The 26,595-nt window shown below is 38.1% G+C and overlaps 1 protein-coding gene across 2 annotated transcripts in view; it reads left to right on the forward strand.

The window, feature by feature from the left end:
- The window catches only part of BICD1 (BICD cargo adaptor 1), a 280,674-nt gene that overhangs the window by 145,098 nt on the left and 108,981 nt on the right, over nt 1-26,595 (forward strand). For both annotated transcript variants that reach the window (XM_057303224.1, XM_057303222.1), the window contains exon 11: nt 2,916-3,128. In XM_057303224.1, coding sequence (XP_057159207.1) covers nt 2,916-3,128 — 213 coding nt within the window. The remainder of the gene's footprint in view (nt 1-2,915; nt 3,129-26,595) is intronic.

A 26,595-nucleotide genomic window follows, 5' to 3' on the forward strand; every position in this document is an offset into this window, starting at 1 on the left:
CAGATATTTTCTGAGTAGTGTTTGTACTCAGTGGATTTGCAAATGTAGATAGTGGGGTATCTGTAGCTTGTGCAATGTTGGTATCATTTTTCTATTACAAGTGAAAAACTTTACCATGGTTAATGTCCTTGGATAACCTTGCGTACTTTCATTGGTTTTCAAATCAGGTCCAATGAAGGGTCAGGTTCTTCATTTAAAAAATGACTAACTTTGGAAACTCATATGTTCAGTTAAGGTTTCTGAACTGCAGTAAATATAAATTAAAGAGTCATCAAAGTGTTTATATTTGCAATTTCAATTCTTGATTCTTTTTTGAAAATCTATTCCATGTATTTATCTGAAAATTTTATTTCCTTTAGTGCTGGATCCAGAGAACAATTTTTAAAACTTTATGTCAGGGGTGGAAAGGCAAATTCACTGCTGTTAAGACTTTAGAGGTTGTTTTAGCTACGAAGAGACCATTGCCTACATGCTGAGAATAATATGACAGACATACTCCGAGTGCCTAAGTCTATGGATTTTACTCGCAGAGTAAAGAAAATGGCCCTGTGGCAGTTTTCTGTTACAAAGAAGTGGAAAAGTAGGTTGTAAAAAGGAAGCTAGCTGAGGTGCTTGATGCACAGTTCATGCTAAATGTAAATTTTATTAATGCTTAACTGTATAGTCAGGATTCCTTTGCTGGGGTGAGGGTCTGGTGAAGACTTCACCGGGTCACTTCACCAGGTCACTGTGGGGCGGGGCGGGGGGGGGGTTATGTGCTGCCAGATCTCTCCCCTCCAAAGGCTTTCTAATGGGTGATGAATTCAGAATTGACCTCACAGGATCTGACCATTACTGATGGAAAAGCAAAGTAAACATCATCCCTGAAGATAATTTTTCATTTGTTCATGAGTCTATATGCTTATTACTACATACAAAATTTTGACTATTCAAATAAGAATTTCTTTCTGTTCAGAAACTTAACAAGCCAAATGCCAAGAGTATTCTAGTCTGTACAGATGAACATCCATCCATCCATCCATCCACACTGGGATGTTTCTTTCTCAGTTGATGCTTTGGAACAATCTTTTGATTTTTATCCATATAGAGATTCTAAAGATAGTTTATTGAGACACAGGTTTGCAGGTTATTATTTTTCTACATTTCTGTTCTACGAGTGAAATTTGAAGAGTCTTTGAAATTGTTAAATCATGCTGTCTCCTCCTAGTAAGTATTAAGACTATGCAAATATCCCATTTCTTATGATACTTTTGGCCTATTAATTTTATATTCCATTGATAATTTTTACCTACAAAAATTATTACTTGGTATTTGCCAAATTCTGATATATTTTATCTCCATCATTCTACTACACTTATTAATTGGAATTCTACTGAAAGGAAGAGCTATTCCTTCCCTCATTTATTCAGTTATTGTATCAATGTGGACTCGTGATTATATTATTCTATTGATTATAATTCATTACTACAGTTATTTATTTTATTGCTCAAATTATCCCAGATTTGGCCATTGGGAGCCCCTTCTGACAGGCTCTTGTGTCCTTTGACAGATCCCCATTATTTTTTGAAAGCATTTTGTTATTTACTCTTTGGCACCACAAGATGTATGAAATTCATTTTGTTCTAGCTCAAGAATGGGTCATTTCTCCAAAGGACCCTAGTTCTTTTAATTGGAGATCGATATTTAGAAACAAAATCCACGTGCAGGTATGCGCCTTGCTACTGAGATGTTCTTACTTCTGGGCCTCTCAGAGGGCGGAGCTGGGAAATATCTCTCTCCATCTGTGTATCTACAAATATTTATCTACCTATTAAAGACAGTAAGTTCATCCTGATGTTTCTAATTACAACTCAGTACCACTAGTTTTCTTCTAGATTTCTGCCTTTCCTTACTTGTAACTTTCTCCAACTGTGAGAGACCTGGCATTCATGACTGATAATATAGTTACTTATTTGTTTAACCCTAGTATACATATAAAGAAGTTTTTAGAATTGTGATCCCATAATCTCTGTGAGAATTTACTAACTCGACTGTAGGAGTTGGGTATAGTTCTTTCTGTCTTTGGCATATAGCAAAAATACTGATTTCCCAAATTATTCAGGCCAGATCTTTTCTTCCCCATCCCTCTCAGTATGCTTAAGTTGTTCATTTATAGTACAGCTAGGAACATTTGTTACTGTTTGTGTTCCACTTGGGGTGCCCTGACACACAGAGGTTGGTTTTAGTTATTATTTATTTGGAAGGTATGGGAAACATTACTATAGTTCTGAGAGTCAAGACTGCTCCTGAAAGTATCCCTCATCCCTTGTATTGCATTCCACCCACCCCCTCCCACCCCCCGCCTCGCTCCCACTCATCCCCTGTGGCTTACCAATTTCATTAGTTTCTGGTTTATTCTGTTTTTCTTTTTGCACAAATATGTAGATACATACACATTTTCTCATACAGTGACTACATTTCAATGTGTTTTTTTTTTTTTTGTAGTACTGGGCAATTTGAATGCCATTTGGGGATTTTCTCTCTTCAGGGTGCTGTTCATAATTGGTGTATTCTTACCACTAATGTATCAGATAGCTAATGAAACCATTATTTTCTTCCTTGAAAAATGTTTTTGGGATTTTTTTTCTAGAATGAAAATGAGAATGTGAATTTTGATGACCTCATTAGCACTGAACTGTCTGTTCCTTAATAGGATCGGTTTAAGAAAATAGTAACGTAAAACAAGCAGCGTTTTTCAGGTTTTCCTTAACTCATTATATATATCTTTAGCAAGATATTTAAAAATTCTCTTTACCCTTATTCACTGCATTTGAATTATTGCAAGTATCAGTGAGCTCAGTTACATTCGTGCTATGGTGCATTTCATCGGGCACTCTTTTTTTTTTTTTTTTTTTTAATTTTCAAATACTCTGCAGGCCTTTGGGCAGTCCTTCTCCATCCACCGGAAGGTTGCTGAGGATGGGGAGACTCGGGAGGAAACGCTTCTGCAGGAATCTGCCTCCAAGGAAGCTTACTATCTGGGGAAGATCTTGGAGATGCAGAACGAACTGAAACAGAGCCGGGCCGTGGTCACCAACGTTCAGGCAGAAAATGAGAGGCTCGCAGCTGTCGTGCAGGATCTGAAGGAGGTAAACAGCAAACTCCCTGTGAGGATTTGTGGGAGCGAGCAGTAAGATAACATTCTTTCTAGGAGAGAGGAATGAAACTTTTTCTTTGATCAGGGGAGCTGTCTCTAACAAGAAGCACTTAATACTGATGCTAATGATTTTTTTTTGTTTAGGGAAATGAAGCTTGTTCTGAGATGAGCTTTTCTCTTATTGTGTGTTAAGAATTAAAATTTATTTATGGAGTAGTTGGGAATTGGCCTTGCTATTTCTGCAAAGGTTTAAAGAAATATACTGACCTTAGCTCTTCCTCTCCCCTTTACCAGTTTTAATACAAGGTGGAGAAGAACAGTCGGCTGTGATGCTCTGTGTCAGCACTAATTCAAAATGACAGTAGTGTTAGCTCAGGACCCTCCCCACTGGGGAATGAGACACCCCAGGGGAGTGTCTGTGCAGTCGTAGAGTCTGGCAATACAGAGCCATAAACTATTTTTCTGGTTTTAAAGAAGGCAGCAGATTACAGCTGGTATGAATTAGGTCCAGGAGCCTCCTCGGTCCCTGGACTCACTCTTTCTTCAGCTTTTCCATGGCAGCCTCACGGGCCAGGTCATTTTCAGAGTGGCAGAGTCATTCTTTACTGGAGGGGTGATAACTGGGAACAGTTTCATCCACCAAACCCTTTTAAGAAAATTTTTGGAAACGTCACTCCATTATTTGATAAGAAAACTATAGAAGAGGGGCAGCTGTCCTCTAATTCTTACAGTGAATTGTAGTGTGGTGGAGATGGATGAACCAAACAGGCTTATTAATTGAGCGTTTCAGTAATACAAAAAGGAAGGATGAAAAAAATGTGAAAGATTATGAAATATAAGAGAAATAATCCACTGACATTTTTTCTCTTGCAATCAGTGACATATTACAAATACATATTACAGGGGCGCCTAGGTGGCACAGTCGTTAAGCGTCTGCCTTCGGCTCAGGGCATGATCCCAGCGTTCTGGGATCGAGCCCCATATCGGGCTCCTCCGCTGGGAGCCTGCTTCTTTCTCTCCCACTCCCCCTGCTTGTGTTCCCTCTCTCGCTGGCTGTCTCTCTATGTCAAATTAATAAATAAAATCTTAAAAAAAAAAAAACAAATACATATTACAAATACAGTAAATTGTCCTTAAATTTCTTGGAATTTAATCAATAATTTACATTTACACATATCCATATTATAATGAACTAAAGGCATATTGACAGTAGGGTTTCTGCTTTACCTAGTCATTCTCTTTGGACATGCCCAAATACAGCAGTATGACTTCTAGAGACCGAGAAGGAGCCAACCAATGGAAGTTAGTGCTGGGTACTGAGAAGAACATGAGACAGTTTTCAGGATACCCTGCCTCATCTCCCTCCAATGCAAGTGATTGTTAAAAACAAAGCTCCTCTCTAGTTCTTTATTTGACGCATCTATAAGTGTTGGGTGTGGGCCGACACTTGCTTACCCTTTGTAGTCCCAAACCCTGCTCTTCCTAAGGAGTTGCCATTCACCCTCTCAGCCCCTGGCTTCCTTGTGAGACAGGCATCCAGTACAGAAGTGGACCCAAGGTCACGTAGTGTCATAGGCAAGCATCCTGGATCAAGCAAGGCCCTGAACACCCACAGAAGGCATCCTCAGCAGCCACGGGCAGCGGGTTCGCGGGGCATGTTAGCAGAGGGGCTGAGAAGGCCGGGCAACACGAGGGCTGTGGACACACACACACACACACACAGGTGGTTTGTGGAGAATAACTGCAGCCAATCAGTCAAGCAGTCTTGATTGCCAGTTGGACGGATCCTCTGAAAGCTACACATCCCCACTGTACACAGCAGCTGCAGCTGAGCCTTGAGCCGTCAGTGTTGGGGAAGGGCAGAGAATCCACAGATGTTTCTCTGTTGAGGCATTACAGTGCTGACGGACGAAGCATCCTCGCAACGTAGACCGGGCTTGAGTGCATTTTCCAGTGAGTCGATTTAGGATAACCAGCAGGAGCTGGTAATTAAGAGCGAGGATTAAGTTAGGAATGAACTGAGGCAGCAAAGAAAAAACGATGTCGAGGATCCATTCATTTCAGATCAGTTCCCCAATTTTAGTGAGCATCAGAGTCACCTCGAGAATGCATCAAAACGTGACCCTGGACCCCAGCCCCAGGAGGTCTGGGTGAAGCCCACGAATCTGCATTTCTCACAAGGTCACGGCAGGTGACACTGTGGCTGCTCCTCTGGAGGCCATGCTTTAAGAACCACGAGTTTAAACGTTTTGGCTCGCCCAGAGTTAGGGAAGGGAGTATCATAAGGCTCACAATTTGGGGAATTGCTGAATGACGCACTGGGTTATAATCCTCTATTTCTATACATTTTTCAATAGTTGATTTGCAGTCAGAGACCGACTTGCTTCGCCCAAATTTATATACTTTTTTTTAAAGGAATTCTTTTTTTTTTTTTAAGATTTATTTATTTATTTATTTATTTATTTATTTATTTAACAGAGATAGAGACAGCCAGCGAGAGAGGGAACACAAGCAGGGGGAGTGGGAGAGGAAGAAGCAGGCTCATAGCAGAGGAGCGTGATGTGGGGCTCGATCCCATAACACCGGGATCACGCCCTGAGCCGAAGGCAGACGCTTAACCGCTGTGCCACCCAGGCGCCCCAAAATTTATATACTTTTTAAATCAAATATATGCATGAAGCAATCTAGCCTATAAGTGTATTCATTCAGGTTTATCGGTTAACTAAAAGGAAAAAAAACCAGGTTGTCTGTTTCCTGGGCTTCTAACTGTGGTAATGTATCTGTCGGTGTTCTTTCTGGTGGTCTGGAAGCTATTAGTATTACTACACCTGGAGGCCCGCTGGTTTTCATCCAGGCCTCATGTTTTAGTGTACCTACTAAAATTATTAGCATTTAGAGCTGAGTACATTTGTAAAAGGAGGAAAGGACTCAATTGTTTTTTTTGAAATGTTGATACAGACTTTTTTATTGAGGTATAATTGACATATAACATTGTATTAGTTTCAGGTATATGGTGTCATGATTTGATATTTATATTGCGAAATGATCACCACAATAAGTCTAGTTAATGTTCATCACCTTACGGAGTTACAAAAAATCTTTTTTCTTGGGGCATTTGGATGGCCCAGTTGGTTAAACGTCCAACTCTTTGTTTCGGCTAAGGTCATGATCTCGTGGTTGTGGGATCAACTCCTGCATCCAGCTACGCACTTAGCATGGAGTCGGCTTGGGATTCTCTGTCTCCCTCTCCCTCTCCCCCTCCCCCCACTCATGTGCACATGCGTGCTGTCTCTTTCTCTAAAATAAATAAATAAAATCTTTAAAGAAAATTTTTCCGGTGATGAAAGCTTTTAAGATCTATTCTTTTAGCAAATATGCATTACAGTTTTACTAACTATAGTCACCATAATGTGCATTATATCCCCGTGACTTATTCATTTTATAACTGGAAGTTTATATTGATATAGATTTTTGATGTCTGGTGTTAAATTGAAATCCCAGATTTGTTTTTATTGCAGGCTCCATTTTATTTATTTATTTTTGTACTCTGAGCATTGATTGATGCATAATGATTGGAGGAGAGATCATGAAACAAAAAAATCATAACTTGATGGACCATTAGAAATACACAAGGATAATCAACACAAAATGTAGTAAATCATCAGTTCGACAGATGCTGTGTGAATTTAATCTGTGGAATCACTTTCACTTACTGAAAGTAAATTATGTACTCATTTATTTACTCATCTCTTATTTCAGTAGGATTATTGGTACTGGCCAAGGGGTGTGTGTGTGTGTGTGTGTGTGTGTGTGTGTGTGTGTGTAAATGTGGTGTATGTATTATGGAAGCTTTACATGTACGTTTGTATACATGTGTAATTCCAAGGTCAAATTCTCTTCCATATATGGTAGGTATAGGTTAATGTAGTGGAAAAAACCAGAACATTTTCTGAGTTAGATATTGAAAATTAATATTCTAATCTCAGCTCTGCTAAAAATTTTATAATTATATCCACAATATTTGTAGAAGATTATTTTAGCATATAGTAAATACATATAAACGTATAAACATATATAAACCTACAATAAATACAGTACATATTAACATAAACTGTTATCATTAATACTTTTTTGTATCCTCCATAAAAACGTTGTTGAAGATAACCCTTATTGTGTTCATCCATATTCTTAGGTTAAAGAAACATCAGGTAGATGCCTCTTTGAATTTATTACCTTGAAAATTCTTTCTGTTGAGATGAATCAGGCAGTAGGAATTACAGTGTGTTTTTTGTCCTGCTTTGGTTGTTGAGAAGCTCCAGGACTATGTTTAACTGTAAACACTAAGATTTTTCATTTTTATCATCCTTGTTGTATATGTGTCTTTAATGATAAACTGCTTTAAATAATTTTTTGAAGTATAGAGAGCATAAAGAAAAAGTATCACCCCAACAAAGCACCAAATTAAGAGTTAATCCGATAGGATCAGCAATAGACAGAGAGGAAAAAAACCCTGGGGTTGCCTTGACCAACATCATTTTGGTGTGAACTTAAAGAGAACAGATAGATTGCTATAGTGCCTAAGCAGATGTTTCGTAAACAAATTTGATTTTCATTTTTCTCTGACCTATAGGTGTCACATGAAGAAGATAGCCTAAGTAGGTGTATTTGAACAATATTTATTGAACATTTACTTTGTACTAAATTAAAGTAAAATCCACATTGATGAAATCATAAAATAGGATAATAAAACTTTTGTTTATTTATAATAATTTTTTATTATGTTATGTTAGTCACCGTACTAATAGGATATGAAACTTTTAATACTATGTACACTCTCAGTTGTTAGTAAGGTAAGTCAGAATTTACTGCAATATTGTACAAACCATACAACGCAGTTTTACCAATATTCCTAATCAGTATTGGTGTGTATCTGAAAGAGAGGTGTCAAGGAAGGTAGACCCCTTCAAGTAGAATACAGAAGATTGGAGTTATAAAATGGATTACTGACCTTGGTGGAGATTAAGCCTGTACCTTAAAGTGCAAATAACTTAACATTGAGTGCCAGACAATGTGCTGGGCACTGTTCTAAAGTCTTTACGTGGATGAACTTGCTGAACCCTTATAACACCCTATTGAGGTAGGTTCTATTACTACACCATTTCATTTTTCTGACAGGGCATGTAAATCACAGAGAGGTCACATAACCTGTCCAAAGTCCAAAGCACTTTGGTAATAAGTGACAAGCCAGAATCAGAATTCAGAAAGTGGCTCTGATCTAGACACTTTCCATCACGTCACTGCATTGCCAAGAGCACAAGTTCAGTCTTGCCTCAAGCTAATGAAATTTCTGGCAAAATATATGAAACTTTAGGACATTATCTAAATTTGTAACTTATTGGAATATTATTATTAGCCTCTCGTTAGGATGTGGCCATTTTATATTCTAAGAACTGCTTAATCCATTCGATTTTTTAAGAAGATTTATTTATTTTAGAGAGAGAGAGGGAGAGAGCAGGGGGATGGGCAGAGGGAGAGGGAGAGAGAGAATCTCGAGCAGTTTCCCTGTTGAGTGCAGAGCCCCGTGCTAGATCCCAGGAACTCAAGATCATGACCTGAACCAAAACCAGGAGTGGGACGCTCAACTGACTGAGCCACCCAAGAGCCCCAATCTATATGATTAAAAAAAAATTTTTTTAAGTTTTTTATTTAAGTAATCTCTACACCTAGTGTGGGGCTTGAACTCCCTACCCTGAGATCAGGAGTCAATGCTCTTCCAACTGAGCCAGCAGGGCGCCCCAATCCGTATGATTTTTATTGCATTTGAAGCTCTACCGTTTTCCTTCATTGGAATGCACAACCAAATTTCATAATATGTCAGTGGCTCAATTTCCAGAAACCTAATGAAGCCAACATTTTAGGAATACATCAAATCCACCAAAAGGAATCCATATCTATAAACTTTTTAGGGCAGGAAGGCTCTCAATGATTATTTGGTAAAGACTACTCCCAAATCAACAATTCTTTCTACAGTATCCCTAAATGGTCATGTAGCCTTTACTCAGATGTTTCCGGCACTATGGAGAAGAAAAACTGTGAGTCCTTTCAAGGAACAAGCTATGCTTTGCCTGTCCTTTATCTTTGAATCTCCAGCACCCAGCACAGTGCCTTGCCAAAAGCAGACATTAAAAAATGTTGACTTGAACTGAAAGAACATGCTTTGGGAGTTAGCCACTCCTAGGTTTGAATTCCAGCTGTGCCACTTACCAGCTGTGTGATATTGACAAATTACTTTTGTTCTCTAAGCTTCACTTCCTTAATTCTGACATGGAGGTGGCAATACTAATGTGCAGGTCCTGTGGAAAATATCCGGAGTTGCTATATTACTGTTTATTCCCTTTCTTACAACTTCTTCCCAAGGCTGCCCACCCTGTTGCTTGGCAGCTCTAATTGTTGAACTGCTCTTTTTTATTAAATGAAAAGTTGATTCCCTGTAATTTCACCAGCTGGCCGTATTTCTAGCTTCTGGATCTACAGAGAATATATATATATATTTTTTTAGCTTCCTATTCCACTTGACAATTTTAGCCTATGCCCAATAACTTCACATATTTGCAAAGAACTATCTTGTCTTCTCTTTTTCAGACTAAACATACCTAGATCCATTAGCACTTCTTTATGCGAAGACATGGTTTCACGTTGCCTTACCTTCTTAGACTGGCATCCAGTGTTTCTTTAAAAACATACTATTAAGTGTCTTTACCCCTGTTGTATATATTCTTGAAATTTTGAACCATTGGACCTAGATTTTGAGTTTCTCATCTTAGTGTTTTAATTTCTTTGGGTTTCCAACTTTGCAGTCATACATTCATTCATTCAGCCAAGATCTCTTAAGTGCTTACTATGAGCCGGATGCTTGGGGAACATCAATGAATAAAAAATTCAATAGTAAGTGGTTGTTTTCAGTGTTAAAACAGCTAAATGTATTTAGAAACTATTTCCTTCTACTCTTTACTATCTGTGGAAATAGAGAGTAAGCTGTGTTTTATTATTTTTATTTTATTTTATTTTTTTAAAGATTTTATTTATTTATTCGACAGGATAGAGACAGCCAGCGAGAGAGGGAACACAAGCAGGCGGAGTGGGAGAGGAAGAAGCAGGCTAATAGCGGAGGAGCCTGATGCGGGGCTCGATCCCATAACGCCGGGATCACGCCCTGAGCCGAAGGCAGATGCTTAACCGCTGTGCCACCCAGGCGCCTCTAAGCTGTGTTTTAGACAGTATATGTGATAGACTGAATGTTTGACCGCTTCCCCCCACCCCCACCGCTGCCAAACATTCATATGTTGAAACTAATCCCCAATGTGATAGTATTTGGAGATGAAGTTTTTCTTTCTTTATTTTTTAAAGATTTTATTTATTTATTAGAGAGAGAGGCAGCGAGAGAGGGGACACAAGCAGGGGGAGTGGGAGAGGGATAAGCAGGCTTCCCGCTGAGCAGGGAGCCCAATGCGGGGCTTGATCCCAGGACCCTGGGGTCATGACACTTAACGACTGAACCACCCAGGCGCCCCATGGAGATGAGGTTTTTAGAAATGATTAGATCATGAGGGTGGAGGCCTTACGAATGGGATTAGCGCCCTCATAAAAAAGACCTCCCTAACCCCTTCCACCACCTGAGGACACCGCAAGAACCAGGAGGAAGGCCCTCACTTGACACGGAACCTGCCTGTGCCTTGATCTTGGGCTTCCAGCCTCCAGAACTGTGAGAAGTAAGTGTTTGTTGTTTAAGTCACCCATGCTATGGTATTTTGCTATAGCAGCTGAATGGACGGGGGCAGCATACAACATTTTGTATAGTAGATGCATCTTAGTGTCTTATTAAAACTACAAATATATGGTACTTGCTGTGACTAAGTGAAAAACAGCCTCCAAAGCCAGATTAGATGGCATGACCTCAGTAACTAAGCACATATTCACTTTATTCCAAAGGGAGCCCTTTTAGCTACTCTTTAAAAATTTATTTGCTTGTTTTATAAGTAGATGGCTTGGTAATAGGGTAGAATTAGGAATCAGGAAATCTGAGTTCTCGTCTTAACTATTTTACCAGTTGTGTGATTAAACTTTTCATTTCCCATATAAATATTATAATAACACCTGTCCTTCTCCCCATGATTTTGATAAGGATAAAATATTTTCATGAAAATGCTTTATAAGAAAGGACTGTTATTTATTGTTTCAAGGTTTGGTTATCAGACTTTCTGACACATAGGAAGACAAACAATAAGTTAGAAAGATGTAGAGGAGTATCGGGAGAGGCCCCAGCACCTTCCAACAGTAGCAAGAATAATGCCTGACATCCTGACACCAAAAGAGGAAACAACACATATTTTAAAGCCAGTAGGTTGAAAGAGGAGAGCTGTCTAGGTGTTCTTACTATCAGTGTAACACAGCCTTTCATACCTGGCTCGTTCTTGAAAGAGTCACTGTGTTATTACTACAACATCAAATGTGCTTACAGATGACCGAGGTCATGGAGGCAAGATTCAATTATTTAATTAACACGTCCAATAAATAACAAAGCTTTTCTTATAGTCTCTGTCATTCATCATTGGGAGCTGTGTTTACACATAGTTGAATGAACTTGACACTTCGAACTGAATGATGATTTTTACCATTCTGGAAAGATATGGCTTGGGTATAGCTGGAAAGGGGTCTATTTTCCTGGCATGTCCCAATTTCTCCCCAGCTCTCCACACTTGTTGGGAATGGACTTTCCACCTCTTGGAATGATGCAAAGCCGCAGTGAAGAATTATCACTGTTTTAATCAGTTTAAGTAACTAATAACAGTATCATAGCTAACACTTTTGAGAGCTTACCATGCTCTAAGCATGATATCAGCACCTTTTCTCTCAGCAGATTTACAAGGCATGCACTGTTTCTCTGTTTTCTAACTTTACTTGCCTTTACTCGCGAGGTAAAGAGAGGCTAAACAGCTTGTCCAGCAAGTAGTCAAGCGGGCCTAAAAATCTGACTCTAGAGCCCATGCTCTTAAGTATGTTAGTGCCTGCTATTGGTTTATTAATTCCACCGGAGAAAGCTATATTTCTTTCGGTGAAAAAGTTCTTTCCAACACTTGTTAAGGTACTGTAAACAAACATCCCTATTAACATCATCAGGAATTTGAAAGCAGAGTTTAACAATATACAGACAATTCACCTTTGAATCATTGTGATTTGATTATGCCTTTGGGAAAAGTAAGTTACGTAAGTGGGCTTGTTTGTAGGACCAGTTTAAAATTATAAGCTCATAGATTTTTGGGGGGTTGTACAGTTCTATGAATTTTAACACATAAATAGGTTCATGTAACCACAGCCACGATCAAGATGCCAAATGATTTCATCACCCCGGAACCTCCCCTGTGCTGTGCTATTCCTTTGTAGTCATACCCTCCCCCACTCAATGTCTGATAACCAATCATCTGTTCTCAATCATTATAGTTTTATCTTTTCAGGAACGTCATGTAAATGGAATCACACAGCGTGTAACCTTTTGAGAGTGGGTCTTCTCTCAGTATAATGCCTATGAGATTCATTTAAGTTTTCACATACAGCAATAAGTCTTCCTTTGTGTTGTGGAATAGGATTCCACTGTACGGGATGTACTATAGTTTGTTTTTTTAAATCAGTTCACCTGTTGACGAACATTCGGTTTGTTTTCAGATTTTGGCAGTTACAAACAGAGCTATTATATACGTTCATGTACATTTATATTTTTGTGTGAACATAAGTTTTCATTTCTCTAGGACAAATAACTGGGAGGGTGGGAATTCTTGGTCAGATGGCGTGTGTTTAACTTTTTCAGAGTGACTGTACCATTTTGCATTTCTGTTAGCGATGTGTGAAAGTTCTAATTTCCCTTCATGCTTTCCAGCACATGACATTATCAGTATTTTTAATTTTAGCCATTCTGATAGGTGTGTAGTAGTATCCCATCATGGTTTCGTTTGCATTTCCCTAATGGCTAATAATATTGAACACCTTTTCGTGTGTTTATTCTCCTTGGTAACATTTCTGGTTGAGACGTTTTTCTATTTATTAATCGTGTTATTTCTTTTCATAGGTAAGTTTTGAGAATTCTTTATATATTCTGGATACGAGACCTTTGTAAGATAAGTGATTTGCAAATGTTTTGTCTTAGTATTCGGCTTGTCTTTTGATTCTCTTTAAAGTGTCTTTACATCAAAAACCAGGGATGTACTGTATGGTGACTAACATAATATAATAAAAAAATATTATTATAAAAAAATAAAGTATCTTTTGTAGAACACAACACTTTTCATTTTGATAAAGTCTAATGTATCAAAAATTATGAGAGTTGGGGAGTGGGTGGAATGAGTTAAGCGGGTCAAAAGGTACAAACTTCCAGCTATTAAAAAAAAATGCATCATGAGGATGTAATGTATAGCATGGCAACTATAGTTAATAATGTGTATTGCATAGTTGAAAGTTGCTAAGAGAGTAGATCTTAAAAATACTCATCACACGCAAAAAAATCTGTAACTATATATGGTGACAGATGCTAGCTATACTTATTGCAGCGATCATTTCACAGTGTATACAAATACTGAATCATTATGTTATATACCTGAAACTAACATGAGGTCATGATACCTGAAACTAATATAATATCATGTGTCAATTGTACCTCAATAATAATAACAACACATATTATGTATCATGCTTTTAATATCAGATTTAAGAATACTTTTCTATCCCCATGTCATGAAGATTTTTCTCCTATATTTTCATCTCAAAGATGAGGTTCTTTTTTTTTGCATATAATGTCTGATTGTTCCATCACTATTTGTTAAAAAGACTGTCTTCCGTTGAATTGCCTTTGCATCTCTGTTGAAATCAATTGGCTATATTTGTTTGGGTGTATTTCTAGACTCTCTTTTGTGTTCTGTTGATTTATGTGTCTGTCCCTTTACCAATACCACACTGTCATGATGAAGATATAGAGGTAACCGGAAGCCAGATCATGTAGGGTCTTATAAACCATTGAAAGGATTTTGGCTTTTGCTTTGAGGGAAATGGGGGAGTTACTGGGAAATGTTGAACAAAGGAGTGACATGACTTTAATGAGGCAAGGATAAGAGTAGGAAACTTTTGCAGTCATCTAGATAGGAGAAGATGTTGATTTTGGCCAGAATGATAGGTGGAGGTGGTGAAAGTAGTCATATTCTTGAGAGTGGAGCCAACATGACTTTTTAATGGGTTGGATGTAAAGACTAAGAAGGAGGAGAAAGAATATGACTCCAGCCGAAGGTTTTAGCTTGACCACTTGAAAAATGGAATTATCATCAGTTGAGATGGGAAAAGTGTCAGATGAAACAAGTTTTAGGAGGGAAAATCAGAACTTAAGTTTTAGACATGTTGAATTTTAAATTTCGATTAGACCTCCAAGTGTAAAATATGGATGGGTGGTGAGAGATGAGCTTAGAGTTTGGTAGAGAGATTTAGGGATAGAAATATAACTTGTGGATTTATCAGCAGATATATGCTATTTAAGGTATATCAGAGAGATCATCAAGACCGTATAGCTAGAAAAGGAAGAGGCCCAAGAACTGAACCCTAGACCACCTCTGTGAAGTTGGGGCAAGAAAAGAAACCAGCAATGAAGACTAAAAATCATAGTGGGGTAGAAAGAAAATAAAGAGAGAATGATTCCTGGAAGCCAAATGAGGAAAGTGATATCTCTGAAGGAATTTATCAACAGTGTAAATGCTGCTAATAGGTTAAACAAGATGAGAAACTGAATAGCCTGTTGGGTTTAGCATCAATCATCTCAGTGAGAGAGGTTTCTGTGGAGTGGTGGAAGCAAAAGTCTGATTTAGAGTAGGGTTAAGAGAGAATAGAAGGAGAGGAGCTGGAGGCAGAGAATAGAGGCAACCTTTTATTTTTATTTTTATTTTTATTATTTTTTTTTAGTTAGTTTGTTTTCATAGAAGACCAAAGAAATGAGGAGGTAGCTAGGGGACAAAATGCGCTCAAGAGAAAGTTGTTGGTTTTTTGGTGTTTTTTTTTTTTTTAAGGTGAAAGAAATAATGTAACAGTGTATATGAATACTGATTGCTGATGGGTGACCTAGCAAGGAGGGAAATTTTAATGATTTAAGAGGAAAAGGGGAGAAAGCTTAGGACAATTGATTTCTTTGATTGAAGGAGAGAGGAATGGGATCTGGTGCAAAAAATGGAGGTATTGCCTTTAAAAAGGAGCAAGGAAGGGAGTACCTAAATGGCATAGTCGGTTAAATGTCCAACTCTTGATCTTAGCTCAGGTCTTGATCTCATCAGGCTTGTGAGTTCAAGCTACAAGTTGGGCTCCATGGTGGGTGTGGAACCTACTAAAAAAAATTGCTGATTTTAGGGCACCTGGGTGGCTTAGTTGGTTAAGCATCTGACTCTTGATTTTTGGCTCAGGTCATGATCTCAGGGTTGTGAGATCGAGCCTTGCGTCAGGCTCTGCACAGGGCATGGAGACTGCTTAAGATTCTCTCTCTCCTTCTCCCTCTGCCCTCTCCCAATACCCCCTCTCTGTTCTCTCTCTCTCTCTCTCTCAAAAAAAAAAAAAAAGTAGGAAGGAAGTTTCATCTTTGGCAATGCCTGGAAAAGCAGAGTATGTGGAATAGATCTTTTGGTAGGTGTGAGTGAAGAGAGTCTTTTCAAGTCCTCTTCAGGCTGCTTCATTTTCCTCGCTGAAGCAGGAAGCAAGGCCAGTAGCTGAGAAAGAAGATGGGAGGAGGTGTTAGGTTTTGAAGAGAGAGGAGTGGTGAGATAGTCACCTGGGAGTGAGTCACTAAGGTCAGAGCATGGGAATGAGTGGCTGAAGGAGGAGGCCGATGTCCCTCAAAAAGAGGAATTCCAGGAATCAAGATCATCTATGTACATATTGAGAATGCCAGGAATTAAGAACAGACCAGAAGCTCTAGAGATATTGATGATAAGCCTAGAGCTAAGTCTTGGAGAAATGAGGGGGAATGTGTTGGTGTGTGGGAGGTGACACTATCAATGCTGGTAATGGACAGTATATAGGGTTTAGTCCTACCCTGCTGCCACTACCTTGTCCCAGTGGAAGCTCCTGTTATTTTGTTTTCCCCCAAAATGTATATTTATCAGCTTAAGAAGAAAATCTCCTAATGACTTGAGACTTGAAGCAGAGGAATTTAAGGGGAGGTGGGAGGGAGACTGCTATGAAAGCAGCCATGTGGAGCAAAAGGGGCACCCATTCCACCTCCAGGCCAGCACTTGAGAAGGTTGCAGGGGAAACTGTCCCCAGGGAGAGTCAGGTTTCCTTTCTGGCGAGGTAAGGAGTGCACGATACACATCTGTAAAACCGATACGATGCCTGCTGTAATTGCATATGCTCAGTTAGTGGGTATCGATTAAATGCATGCATTATTGTAGGGAGCGTATTCACTTACTTTCTCTTTTTAAGGATTGGAAATATTTTTTCCATGGTTTCAGAAGTTGGGTTATTATATTTTTCAATGAAAAATAATACAACAGCTTTTGAATAGTTCTGAAAATGATGTCGGTTGATCTTTATTCAAAAATATTGGGTTTTGGGTTATTTATTTTTTTTTTTGAGATTAGAGAGGTAATAAGGTCCTGCATCTTTATCATTGCAGATTTTTTGAAGGCAACTTAAAAAATGAAAGCATATGTAAATGTTTCCAATATCCAGATTTTGGACCTCATTTGGGCACAGCTTCGAAATAGTACCTTTTTTTGTTTGTGACTCCTTTGTTTTTTGCATTAGACAATGAGAAGGGGCATAAACGTCTGGCCTGAGACGATAGTTACATCAATTTCCTGTGTAATAGCTAGTCATTAAACCAGTGCCAAATGGAGAATTAAATGGGAAACTACAGGGAAGGTCAAGCCAAAGTTAGAAATGGTGAGAGAGCATTGCTCGGAACATACTGTAGAGATGGAAACTCTAAAAGTGACATAGGTTTTAAAGAAATCCTATTTTTAAAGTACTCCTGCATAGTCTATTTTTTAAATGTAATTAAGTTTTTATTAGTAATCTTTCATCATTTAAAAATAATAAGCAGTAAAAGGCAGCCTGCTTTTTTCATGTAAAACCGGCATATTTATATATATATATATATATATTTTTTTTCTCTTTCCTTACCCCTTCCCTCCCTTTTTTCTCCCCTTCTCCTGCCTTCCCTTCTTCCATTCCCTTTCCTAACTTGTGAATAGTCAAACACCAGCTCTCTGCCTCTTGGAGTATAAGAAGAAAGATCTGTGCACAATCCATTTTTTACACATTGATTCTTGGACTAAAAATAGCTTGATTCAGTTTCAAACTTTTCTCCCACCCCAAGCTCAGGTTTTGCTCCCTGTGCAGACTGCGTAGCAGGAGAAGTAATGCACAATCAGCATTTCAGCTGGAGTGCTTAGTGGACAATTTTAATCTTTTTTTTACATCTTGACCTCTATTTCCAAAGAACATCCTGGCTGGCAGGTCTAGCCTGATTAAGATTCTGTTCAGGCGTCTAATTCTCCTAAGGGAATTTATAGCTTAATCTGACAATCAAGAATACCTGAATCTACTCAGAACTTAATTTCTTGAAGGTTACAGGAAACTTATACTTGAGCAAGGCAGAGAGGGCAAATAAATGAGTGAATTTAGGGATATAATGAATTTTGATATATATTTTGAATTATGCTTTTTAATGCTTAATCAAATATATGTATATATTTTTAAAGATTTATTTATCTGTTTTAGAGAGAGAGTGCACAACTATGCACATGGTGGGGAGGGAGAGGGGGAGGAAGAGGGAGAGAGAATCTCCAGCAGACCCCCCCCACCCAACCATGAGTGCAGAGCAGGATATGGGGCTTGATCTCATGACCCTAGATTATGACCTGAGCTGAAATCAAGAGTCAGATGCTCAACTGACTGAGCCACCCAGGTGCCCCCAACAAATATATTTTAAAAAATAAATATTGTAGGGATGCCTGGGTGGCTCAGTCAGTTAAGCATCTGCCTTCGGCTCAGGTCATGATCCCAGGGTCCTGGGATTAAGTCCTGTGTTCTGTTCTCATTGGGGAGCCTGCTTCTCCCTCTCCTCTGCCCCTCCCCCCTGCTCATGCTGTCTCTCTCTCTTTCTCTCAAATAAATAAATAAAAATTTTAAAAATAAACACTGTAGACCAAATAATACTAAATGTATTAATAGACACAAACTTTAATTTGCAATTCGAGTTAGAGTAGAATACTATATATCCCATAAGAAAGGCTATTCATTGATTACCTTATTAACTGGCTTTCTCATTATCACTTCCTTGTTCAACAATATTAAAAGTGCTTGTATTTAGAAATAGTTCTCTGATAGAGTTTTGGTTTCACTAAAGCAATTCTTCAAGAAGCAGAATCATAACTAAACATCGCTTCTGAGGCTACCACAATATAAAAATCCTCACTGCCTGCACTACATTGAACAAATCTAGAATATCAACATATATTTCCTCATGGGCTTTGGCATACAAAATACCCCCACAACTGTTTTTAAACAGCAAGGTAGAGATTTAGCTACCTGTACAAAGAAGACCCTTCAACCTTTTTCTGGATGGTGAACTTGGTTGTTAAAATGAATAATATGAAAGAACCTGTTAGGTAACAGCACTGATCCTGCTTCCCCAGCTATTAATGATGTTGAGACTGGGCCTTGAGAGTAACGAACACCTTGCCTCATTATTTGAATCAATCTTTCACTGGCAGCGCTTACCAAAGAAATGGTGTTTTACAACCTTTTTTTCATTCATTATCATCTCCTTAAAGGAGGCTTTTAAGATTTTTTTTTTCTAATTGCCACAAAATTAAATACTGAGGAGTAAGATTTGTAGGGTAGGGTTGAGCTTGAGGGGATCACAAACCATTGTAGTATCTAAGATTTTTTCACTTCCCCAAGGACCAATTTTCACCCCATCTGGGGCTGCATTAATTTTCCAGGGCTGCTGTAACAAAATGCTTCAAATCCTTTGGCTAGAGAATAAGTCTTTAGTTTCTGGAGGCTAGAAGTCTGCAGTTTACTGGGCTAAGGTCAACGTGTGGGCAGGACCACAGTCCCTCTGAAGGCGCTAGAGGAGTGTCCATTCCTTCTTCTAGCTTCCACCCTTTCCCAACTTCTAGAACTGCATTCCACGCATTCATTGGCTCAGGGCCCCATCCTCCACCTTTCAAGGTCAGCATTTTAGCGTCTTGCTTCAGTGTCATAGTGCCTTCTTCTTTGTCAAGTCTTCTTCTGCCTTCCTCCTATTAAGACACTGTGATTATATCTATGGTCTACCCAGATAATCCAGGATAATTTCTCCATCTCAAAATCCTTAACTTAATCACATCTGCAAAGTCTCTGTTACCATATAAGGTAACATTCACAGGTTCCAGGCATTAAAACTTGAATATCTTTGGGGGCCATTATTCAGCCTACCACATGGGTGATACTGCCCAATTGGAAATGCACCATTAATAAAGAAGAAAGAAAGAAAGAAAGAAAGAAAGAAAGAAAGAAAGAAAGAAAGAACGAAAGAAAGAAAGAAAGAAAGAAAGAAAGAAAGAAAGAAAGAAAGAAAGAAAGAAAAAGAAAGAAAGAAGATAATAAATATATACTTTGGCTAGTAACTATTTTTTATATTTTAATCTATTTGGGGCACTTGTCATTAGAAAACAGAGAGAAGATATGTTAAAAACTAATAGGATTCGGAAGAGTAGAGTTGGTGATGCCCATCTTACTGTGGTGTACTCATCCATCCATTTATTCTGCATCACCCTTTCTGCTGGGGCCAGTCAGCAGGGAAGGGCAGTGAGTCACTCCAAGGTCAGACAGTGTTATTACCTAACTCTTATTGTGATGGGCAAATCCACCATTAAGCTTCAGATTGAGAGAAATACTATTGAGTTGGCAAATGCTTTCAATGTGTACGTGCAGATAGTCATATGTAACCACAATTTTTCACACTCTATGGCAAAGAGAGAGATGAAAATGTGATGGAAAGAGAAACGAAATTCTGTGTTGTATTTTAATTTGCTGCAGAACTTCTCCTTCACGAATGACCATTCTATTAAGCTCTCTGTGCAAATGCTATGCCAAACACTACTGAACATACCCAGCATGTGTAATGCAATGTGTACCTCTTAGAGACCGTTCAGAAGGATAAAATAAATATATAATTAATTATGGTACTGGAAGGCACTTCTCTCTCTCCGGGCTGCTCAGGATGGTTGCCTGAATTACAGCAGGAAACACCTGCCTGACATCCTCTAAGTAGTACACAGTCTGATTAGTGCCCTCTGGGAAACATCCAGTGCCTACCACTTGGTTCTCCAGCCTAAGAGAAGTATTATTAATTAAAGACTTACTGCCAGGTTCTTCTTTGTTGATTGTAATGAATATCTTAGATGGCCTTGAAATTGATCAGTTCTCTATTAACAATCCATGAGCTGTACCTCTATCCGAAATAACTAGAGGATATAATGGAGGTTGAATAATATATTTAATATTATTTTGGAGGTTGAATTCAACAAGAGCCCTTATGAAGTCCAACTAGATTCTTAGGGCTCTGCTCAAACTGCTTCTGGAGACAGACTTTCCCTGATGTGTTTTACCAAATCACAGGCTAAAAAATCTTCCTATTTGCCCTTGTTCTTGGGTGCATAGGCCTGGGCATCTTAATCTTTTTTTAAAAACTGAGATGCTGGGAAAGTTTTATTGAAGCCTAGCATAATAATATTTCATGTTGGATAATGCAGATGTACAAAAGAAAAATTGTATTAGGAAAAATCCCCAAAAAGCTTATTATTTAAAACTTTGCAAATAATTGAAGTTAGAAGCTTTGGATTTTGTTTTTAGAGCTAGGTGCAGATTTGGCAAGTGGTTTTTTCCTCATAGTTGCCAGAGTTTAACATTGGTTCTGCACATATTAGCAGAGTCATATCATATGAGTGAAACAGCCTCTTGGGGCCTCAATATTGTTATCTATCAAGTGGGGATAAGAGTAACACCTATGTCATGGGCTGTTGTGAGGATTAAATGTCAGGATTACATGTGACATACTTGGAATAGCACCTGCACATGGTTAACACTGAGAGTTAGCTATTTTATTATTTCATTGCTGTTTGCATATCTTTAAAAAATATATTTAGGATTATTTCTCTAGGATAGCATTCCAGAAGTAGAGTTACTACATCAAATGATACAAAGCTTTTTTTTTTTTTTGAAGATCATATGTATAGCTATATTGCTTTCTTAATTGATTAAAGCAATTTATGCTCTCATCGTAATAGAAGAGAATTCCCATTTCACTGAGCCCTGGGAGGCATTAAGATCTATAACTCTTTCAGGTTGCTTATTTGGTAGGTGTGTAGTGACATTTCAGTACTAATTTATAAGGTCACTGACGGTAGAGACGTGATTTATCTGGCTCATTGGTGTATCCTAGCACAGAGCTTGGTATATAGCAGACACGGAAAAAAGAACAGATGGATAATGAGAAATTTACCACTTTCATCAAATTGTGGAATAATTAATAAATAAATTCATTTATTAATTAAGGAATAATTTATGTTCCTTAAGGTTTTGCGCATTTATTAGATTTTAGTGTTTCTATTATGTAGGCATGTTTCAAGGAATTATTGATTTTTCTTTTTTTCACATTTATTTATTTTTATTTTAATTCCAGTACAGTTAACATACAGTGTTATATTAGTTTCAGGTGTACAATATAGTGATTCAACAACTCAGTATATTACTCAGTGCTCATCATGGTAAGTGTACTCTTAATCCCTCTCACTTATTTCAGCCATCTCCCCACCCACCTCCTCGTGGCCCATAGCTGATCTTTTAAATCATTACTATGAGTTTTTCCTCCAGTTTATTTGCCTTTTGATTTTATTTTAATTTTGACCCACTGAAGTTTTGGCAGTTCTGTTTTTGAATCTACTACTTGTAATCCTATGAGATTCCTCTTAGTAATTTTTTTTAAAGATTTTATTTATTTATTTGACAGAGAGAGAGAGACAGCCAGTGAGAGAGGGAACACAATCAGGGGGAGTGGGAAAGGAAGAAGCAGGCTCCCAGCAGAGCAGGGAGCCCGATGCGGGGCTGGATCCCAGGACCCTGGGATCACGCCCTGAGCCAAAGGCAGACGCTAAACAACTTAGCCACCCAGGTGCCCCTCCTCTTAGTAATTTTAAGCACAGAATGTTTTCCCCTCCTTCTTCCATTCACCCTTCTCAAAACTATGAAACTATAATGCTCCTTTACATCAGTTTTGATGGTTTGATTTTTACTTTTATTTATTTTTTAAAAGATTTTATTTATTTATTTATTTAAGAGAGAGAGAGAGATAGAGAGTGAGCACAAGTTGGGGACAGAGGCAGAGGGAGAGGCAGAAAGAGGATCATCCCTGAGATCATGACCTGAGCCAAAGGTAGACATTTAACCAATTGAGCCATCCAGGCGCCCCTGGTTTTTACTTTTAATGCTTTAGTCTATGTGAGATTCAGTTTGGTATATAGAACAATGTGGGTTGCCCTGTTTTAAAAAGATTATCCTTCTCCATACCATTTTTTTTTTAAAGTAAGCTCTGCACCCAACATGGGACTTGAACTCATGACCCTAAGATCAAGAGTCACATGCTCTATTGACTGAGCCAGCCAGGTGTCCCTCCTTTTCTACTTTTTATTTAAGCTTATCGTAAACAGTTTAAACTGGGAGAATCAGAATAAATTACAGGTTTAAAAAAAAAACAACAATATTTTTATAATGTTGGAGAATAAAAGAAATGAATGAATTGTTAGTAATTTTCAATTCAAGTAAAGAAAAATAAGCATTTTTAATGTTATTAATATTTTCTACAATATATAATTTTTGTGATTTGACATAGTTCTTTAAGACGTGACTGACAAGTTTTTAGAATTGGCATAAGTCCTTCAGTTAAGGGTTTACAATTTTGATAAGAGACTCAGTATTTTTACTTTGAATATCAAAAATACAACGCTTGGGTGGCTCAGTTAAGCATCTGCCTTCAGCTCAGGTCATGATCTCAGGGTCCTGGGATCGAGCCCTGTGTTGGGCTCCCTGCTTAACGCCGTCTGCTTCTCCTTCTCTCTCTGCTCTTACTGCCGTGCCCCCCCCCGCCCCCAACTCCTCATGTTCTGTCTCAAATTAAAAAAAAAAAGTCTTAAAAAAATACAAGACTATAGTCAAATTTAATCTTATTTCCTTCTGCTCAATTAGTGAGTTATAGGTGTTGATTAGCTTCCTGCAACCTAAATATTCAGTAGCCTAAGGGTTTCTTATCAGGTCTGAGAAAGTAATTATATATATAGCTTCTGAATGAATAAAGCATTTTTTGTTCCAAGTAATTTTCTTCATAATTTCCCATTAGATAAAATCGATTCCTTTCTTAAAGATACTTGTATTTTCTTTTCTGAAAGAACACCTACATTATCCTGTCTTCACTGTATTATTGTGTTTTCTATATTGTTTGTCCTATTTTGTCTTATTTCTATTCTATCCTGTTATTCTACCTACTCTTATGCCAGGGATTCACTGTGTGATTGTTGCCATGTGACAATATGTTTAAGATTTACTAGTCCTGTTTTTCTCTTATTTTTTCTTTTGTTTCAATTATTTTGGTGGCTCTTTTATTTATAGATTATCAGTATGCCTGCATTTTTGATAGATAGTACCATTTGGAAGACATGCTCAGGCTCCCTTTTCTTTTTCTGTGCTGATTTAATATTTCTTCTAGGAGGGACTTTAAAAAGTCATTAGTTCAGTTGTCTACAGGTAAGAAGACTTGTTCTTTATCAACTGTTTCAAAATTAAAATCATTGCTTTCATATGTATTCTCCAAAGTGAAATACGGAAACCAGTGATATCCACAACCAGACATTGCAAAAATCGAGACGAAAGTTCTTCTGTATTTGAAATAGAGAGCTCATAATACCTACTCATAGAATTTCCAGTCTAATTTTTTTTCTGCTAATAGGTTCTCGGTCTGACAGCTCATCTTAAGGACCATTTGATCCTGTGTCTTTCTTTGCCCTTCCCCCTTATGCAAATAAGATGACCTCTACATCCAATCAAATTATCACAGCACGTTTTTCATCATTTTTAATGGAGTGTCAGCCTTGCCACCTGCTTATCTGGTAACTAAGGCCTGTGTATCTCCCTTCAGAACACAGAATTCTCATCAGAGGCTGTCATCAAAGAGGGTTACTTTTTGATTGCCTACTAGTTATTCTATTCCTGTCAAAAACCCAGCTGACAGATATTCAAGGGCCATAGCCCAGGTGACATGCAACCCACCAATGCCTCCATTTTTTTCTTAAGTTTTAGCCTTCTCTTGACATGGAGTATTGGAAAACTGTATACTCTTATCAGGAGTTTGATGTGATGTTTAAAAATATGGACTCAGAAGTCAGGTCAGAGTTAAATTCAAATTCAGGCTCCACCACTTCTTTTCAATGGAATCTTGTCTAAATCTCATAATGTTTCTAAGTCTCAGTTTATCTGTATAATAATGTTAAAAATAATAGTGAAGAAGTGTATTTCTCTTGAATATCTAGGGGTATTTTAAAAATTTTTTTAAGGATTTTATTTATTTATTTGAGAGAGAGAGAGAGCACAAGCAGGTGGATGGGCAAAGGGAGAGGGAGAAGCAGGCTCCCTGCTCCATGTGGGACTCGATCCCAGGACCCTGAGATCATGACCTGAGCCGAAGGCAGATGCTTAGCCAACTGAGCCACCTGAGCACCCAAAGTAATTGGTATTTTATATATATTTTCTATTTTAATTTTTATTAGTTTTTTATTTGAATATAGTTGATACACAATGTTATATTAGTTTCAGGTGTACAACTTAGTGATTTGATAAGTTTATACATTGTGCTGTGTTCACCACAAGTGTAGCTGCCATCTGTCCTGTTACATCACTATTACAAATATCATTGACTGTATTCCTTAGGCTGTGCTTTCTATTCCCATGACTTATTCATTGCATAACCGGAGACCTGTATCTCCCTTTTCTCTTCACCCATTTTGCCCAATCTCCCACCTTCCTCTCCTCTGGCAACCATCAGTTTGTTCTCTGTATTTATAGGTCTGATTCTGCTTTTTGTTTATTTCTTCTTCTTTTTTTTTTTAGGTTTCCATTTCTGAGTGGAATCATATGGTATTTATCTTTCTCAGTCTGACATTTCACTTAGCATAATACCCTCTAGATCCATCTACCTTATCTCAGATGGCACAATTTCATTCTTTTTTATGGCTGTGTAATATCTACTGGTATTTAAAAAAAATAGATAACTAGAATTATATGACTCTGTGTTTTCTTTTGCACTTGTTTGCCGGGAATCAGAGAGCTCAGTTTAAGATTCTATTTATTTTTTTGAGAGACAGAGAGTGGGAGAGAGAGAGTGAGCACATGAAGCAGAGGGGCAGAGGGAGAGGGGAAAGAGAATTTTAAGCAGACTATGCACTAAGCGTGGAGCCCAACTGGGGGCCCGTTGTGGGGCCGATGCAGGGCCAACCCCACAACCCTGAGATCACAACCTGAGCCAAAACCAAGAGTCTGATGCTTAACTGACTGCACCATCCAGGTGCACCTCAGAGATCCCAGTGTAAAGCTCAGTTCAAGTAACTACTTGAGACCTGGTCAGGGTATTCCTGTTTGGTATGTGAGCTGTTTGCCTGTGTGAGTTGTCTGTTGTCTAAGATCAATTGATTTTTCTAAAGCAAACAGTGAATTAAGTTATCAGCTTACAGTTTTATCTGTCCTGGGCAAAATTTCCCTGTAACAAATCATGTTGACACAAGGGGTCTCTGTTCTTAGTCCTGAGAACTCAGTTCTCAGTTCCTAGTCCTAGGAGCAGGACATCATATTAATGCTTGTGGTCATACTTCTCAAGGATATGTGCTTCTTTTTTTCATTTTGTAAAATTTCTAGTTTTATTTTAACGGCTTTATTATATATACATACTTTATTATAAATGGCCTCAAACCATTTTAAGCAGAGGGTATAAGTAATAATAAAATACAAATGATAATATAACCCAAATCATCAGGAGGGACAAAGAAAGCAAAAAAGGCCATGTGGTGTGGTGGTTAAAGCCCGGAATCTGGAATCGGACAACTCGGGTTTGAATCATGGCCCTGAGCAAGTTCTTTACCTCTAACTGCCTTAGTTTCTTAATCTGTTATGTGAGCATAATATTACCATATAGGGTTATTTTGAGGATTAAATGAGATAGTACAAAGCTCTTAGAATAGTTAATAGGATGGGTGCCCAATAAACAGTAGTTTAAGAAAAAAGGATGAAATCACTACTGGTGCTACAGGCATTTTAAGGATTTGAGTTTTAGGTTGAAGCAAGATTGACAT

Source organism: Ursus arctos, unplaced genomic scaffold, assembly GCF_023065955.2.
Source record: "Ursus arctos isolate Adak ecotype North America unplaced genomic scaffold, UrsArc2.0 scaffold_26, whole genome shotgun sequence".
NCBI classification, from domain to species: Eukaryota; Metazoa; Chordata; class Mammalia; order Carnivora; family Ursidae; genus Ursus; species Ursus arctos.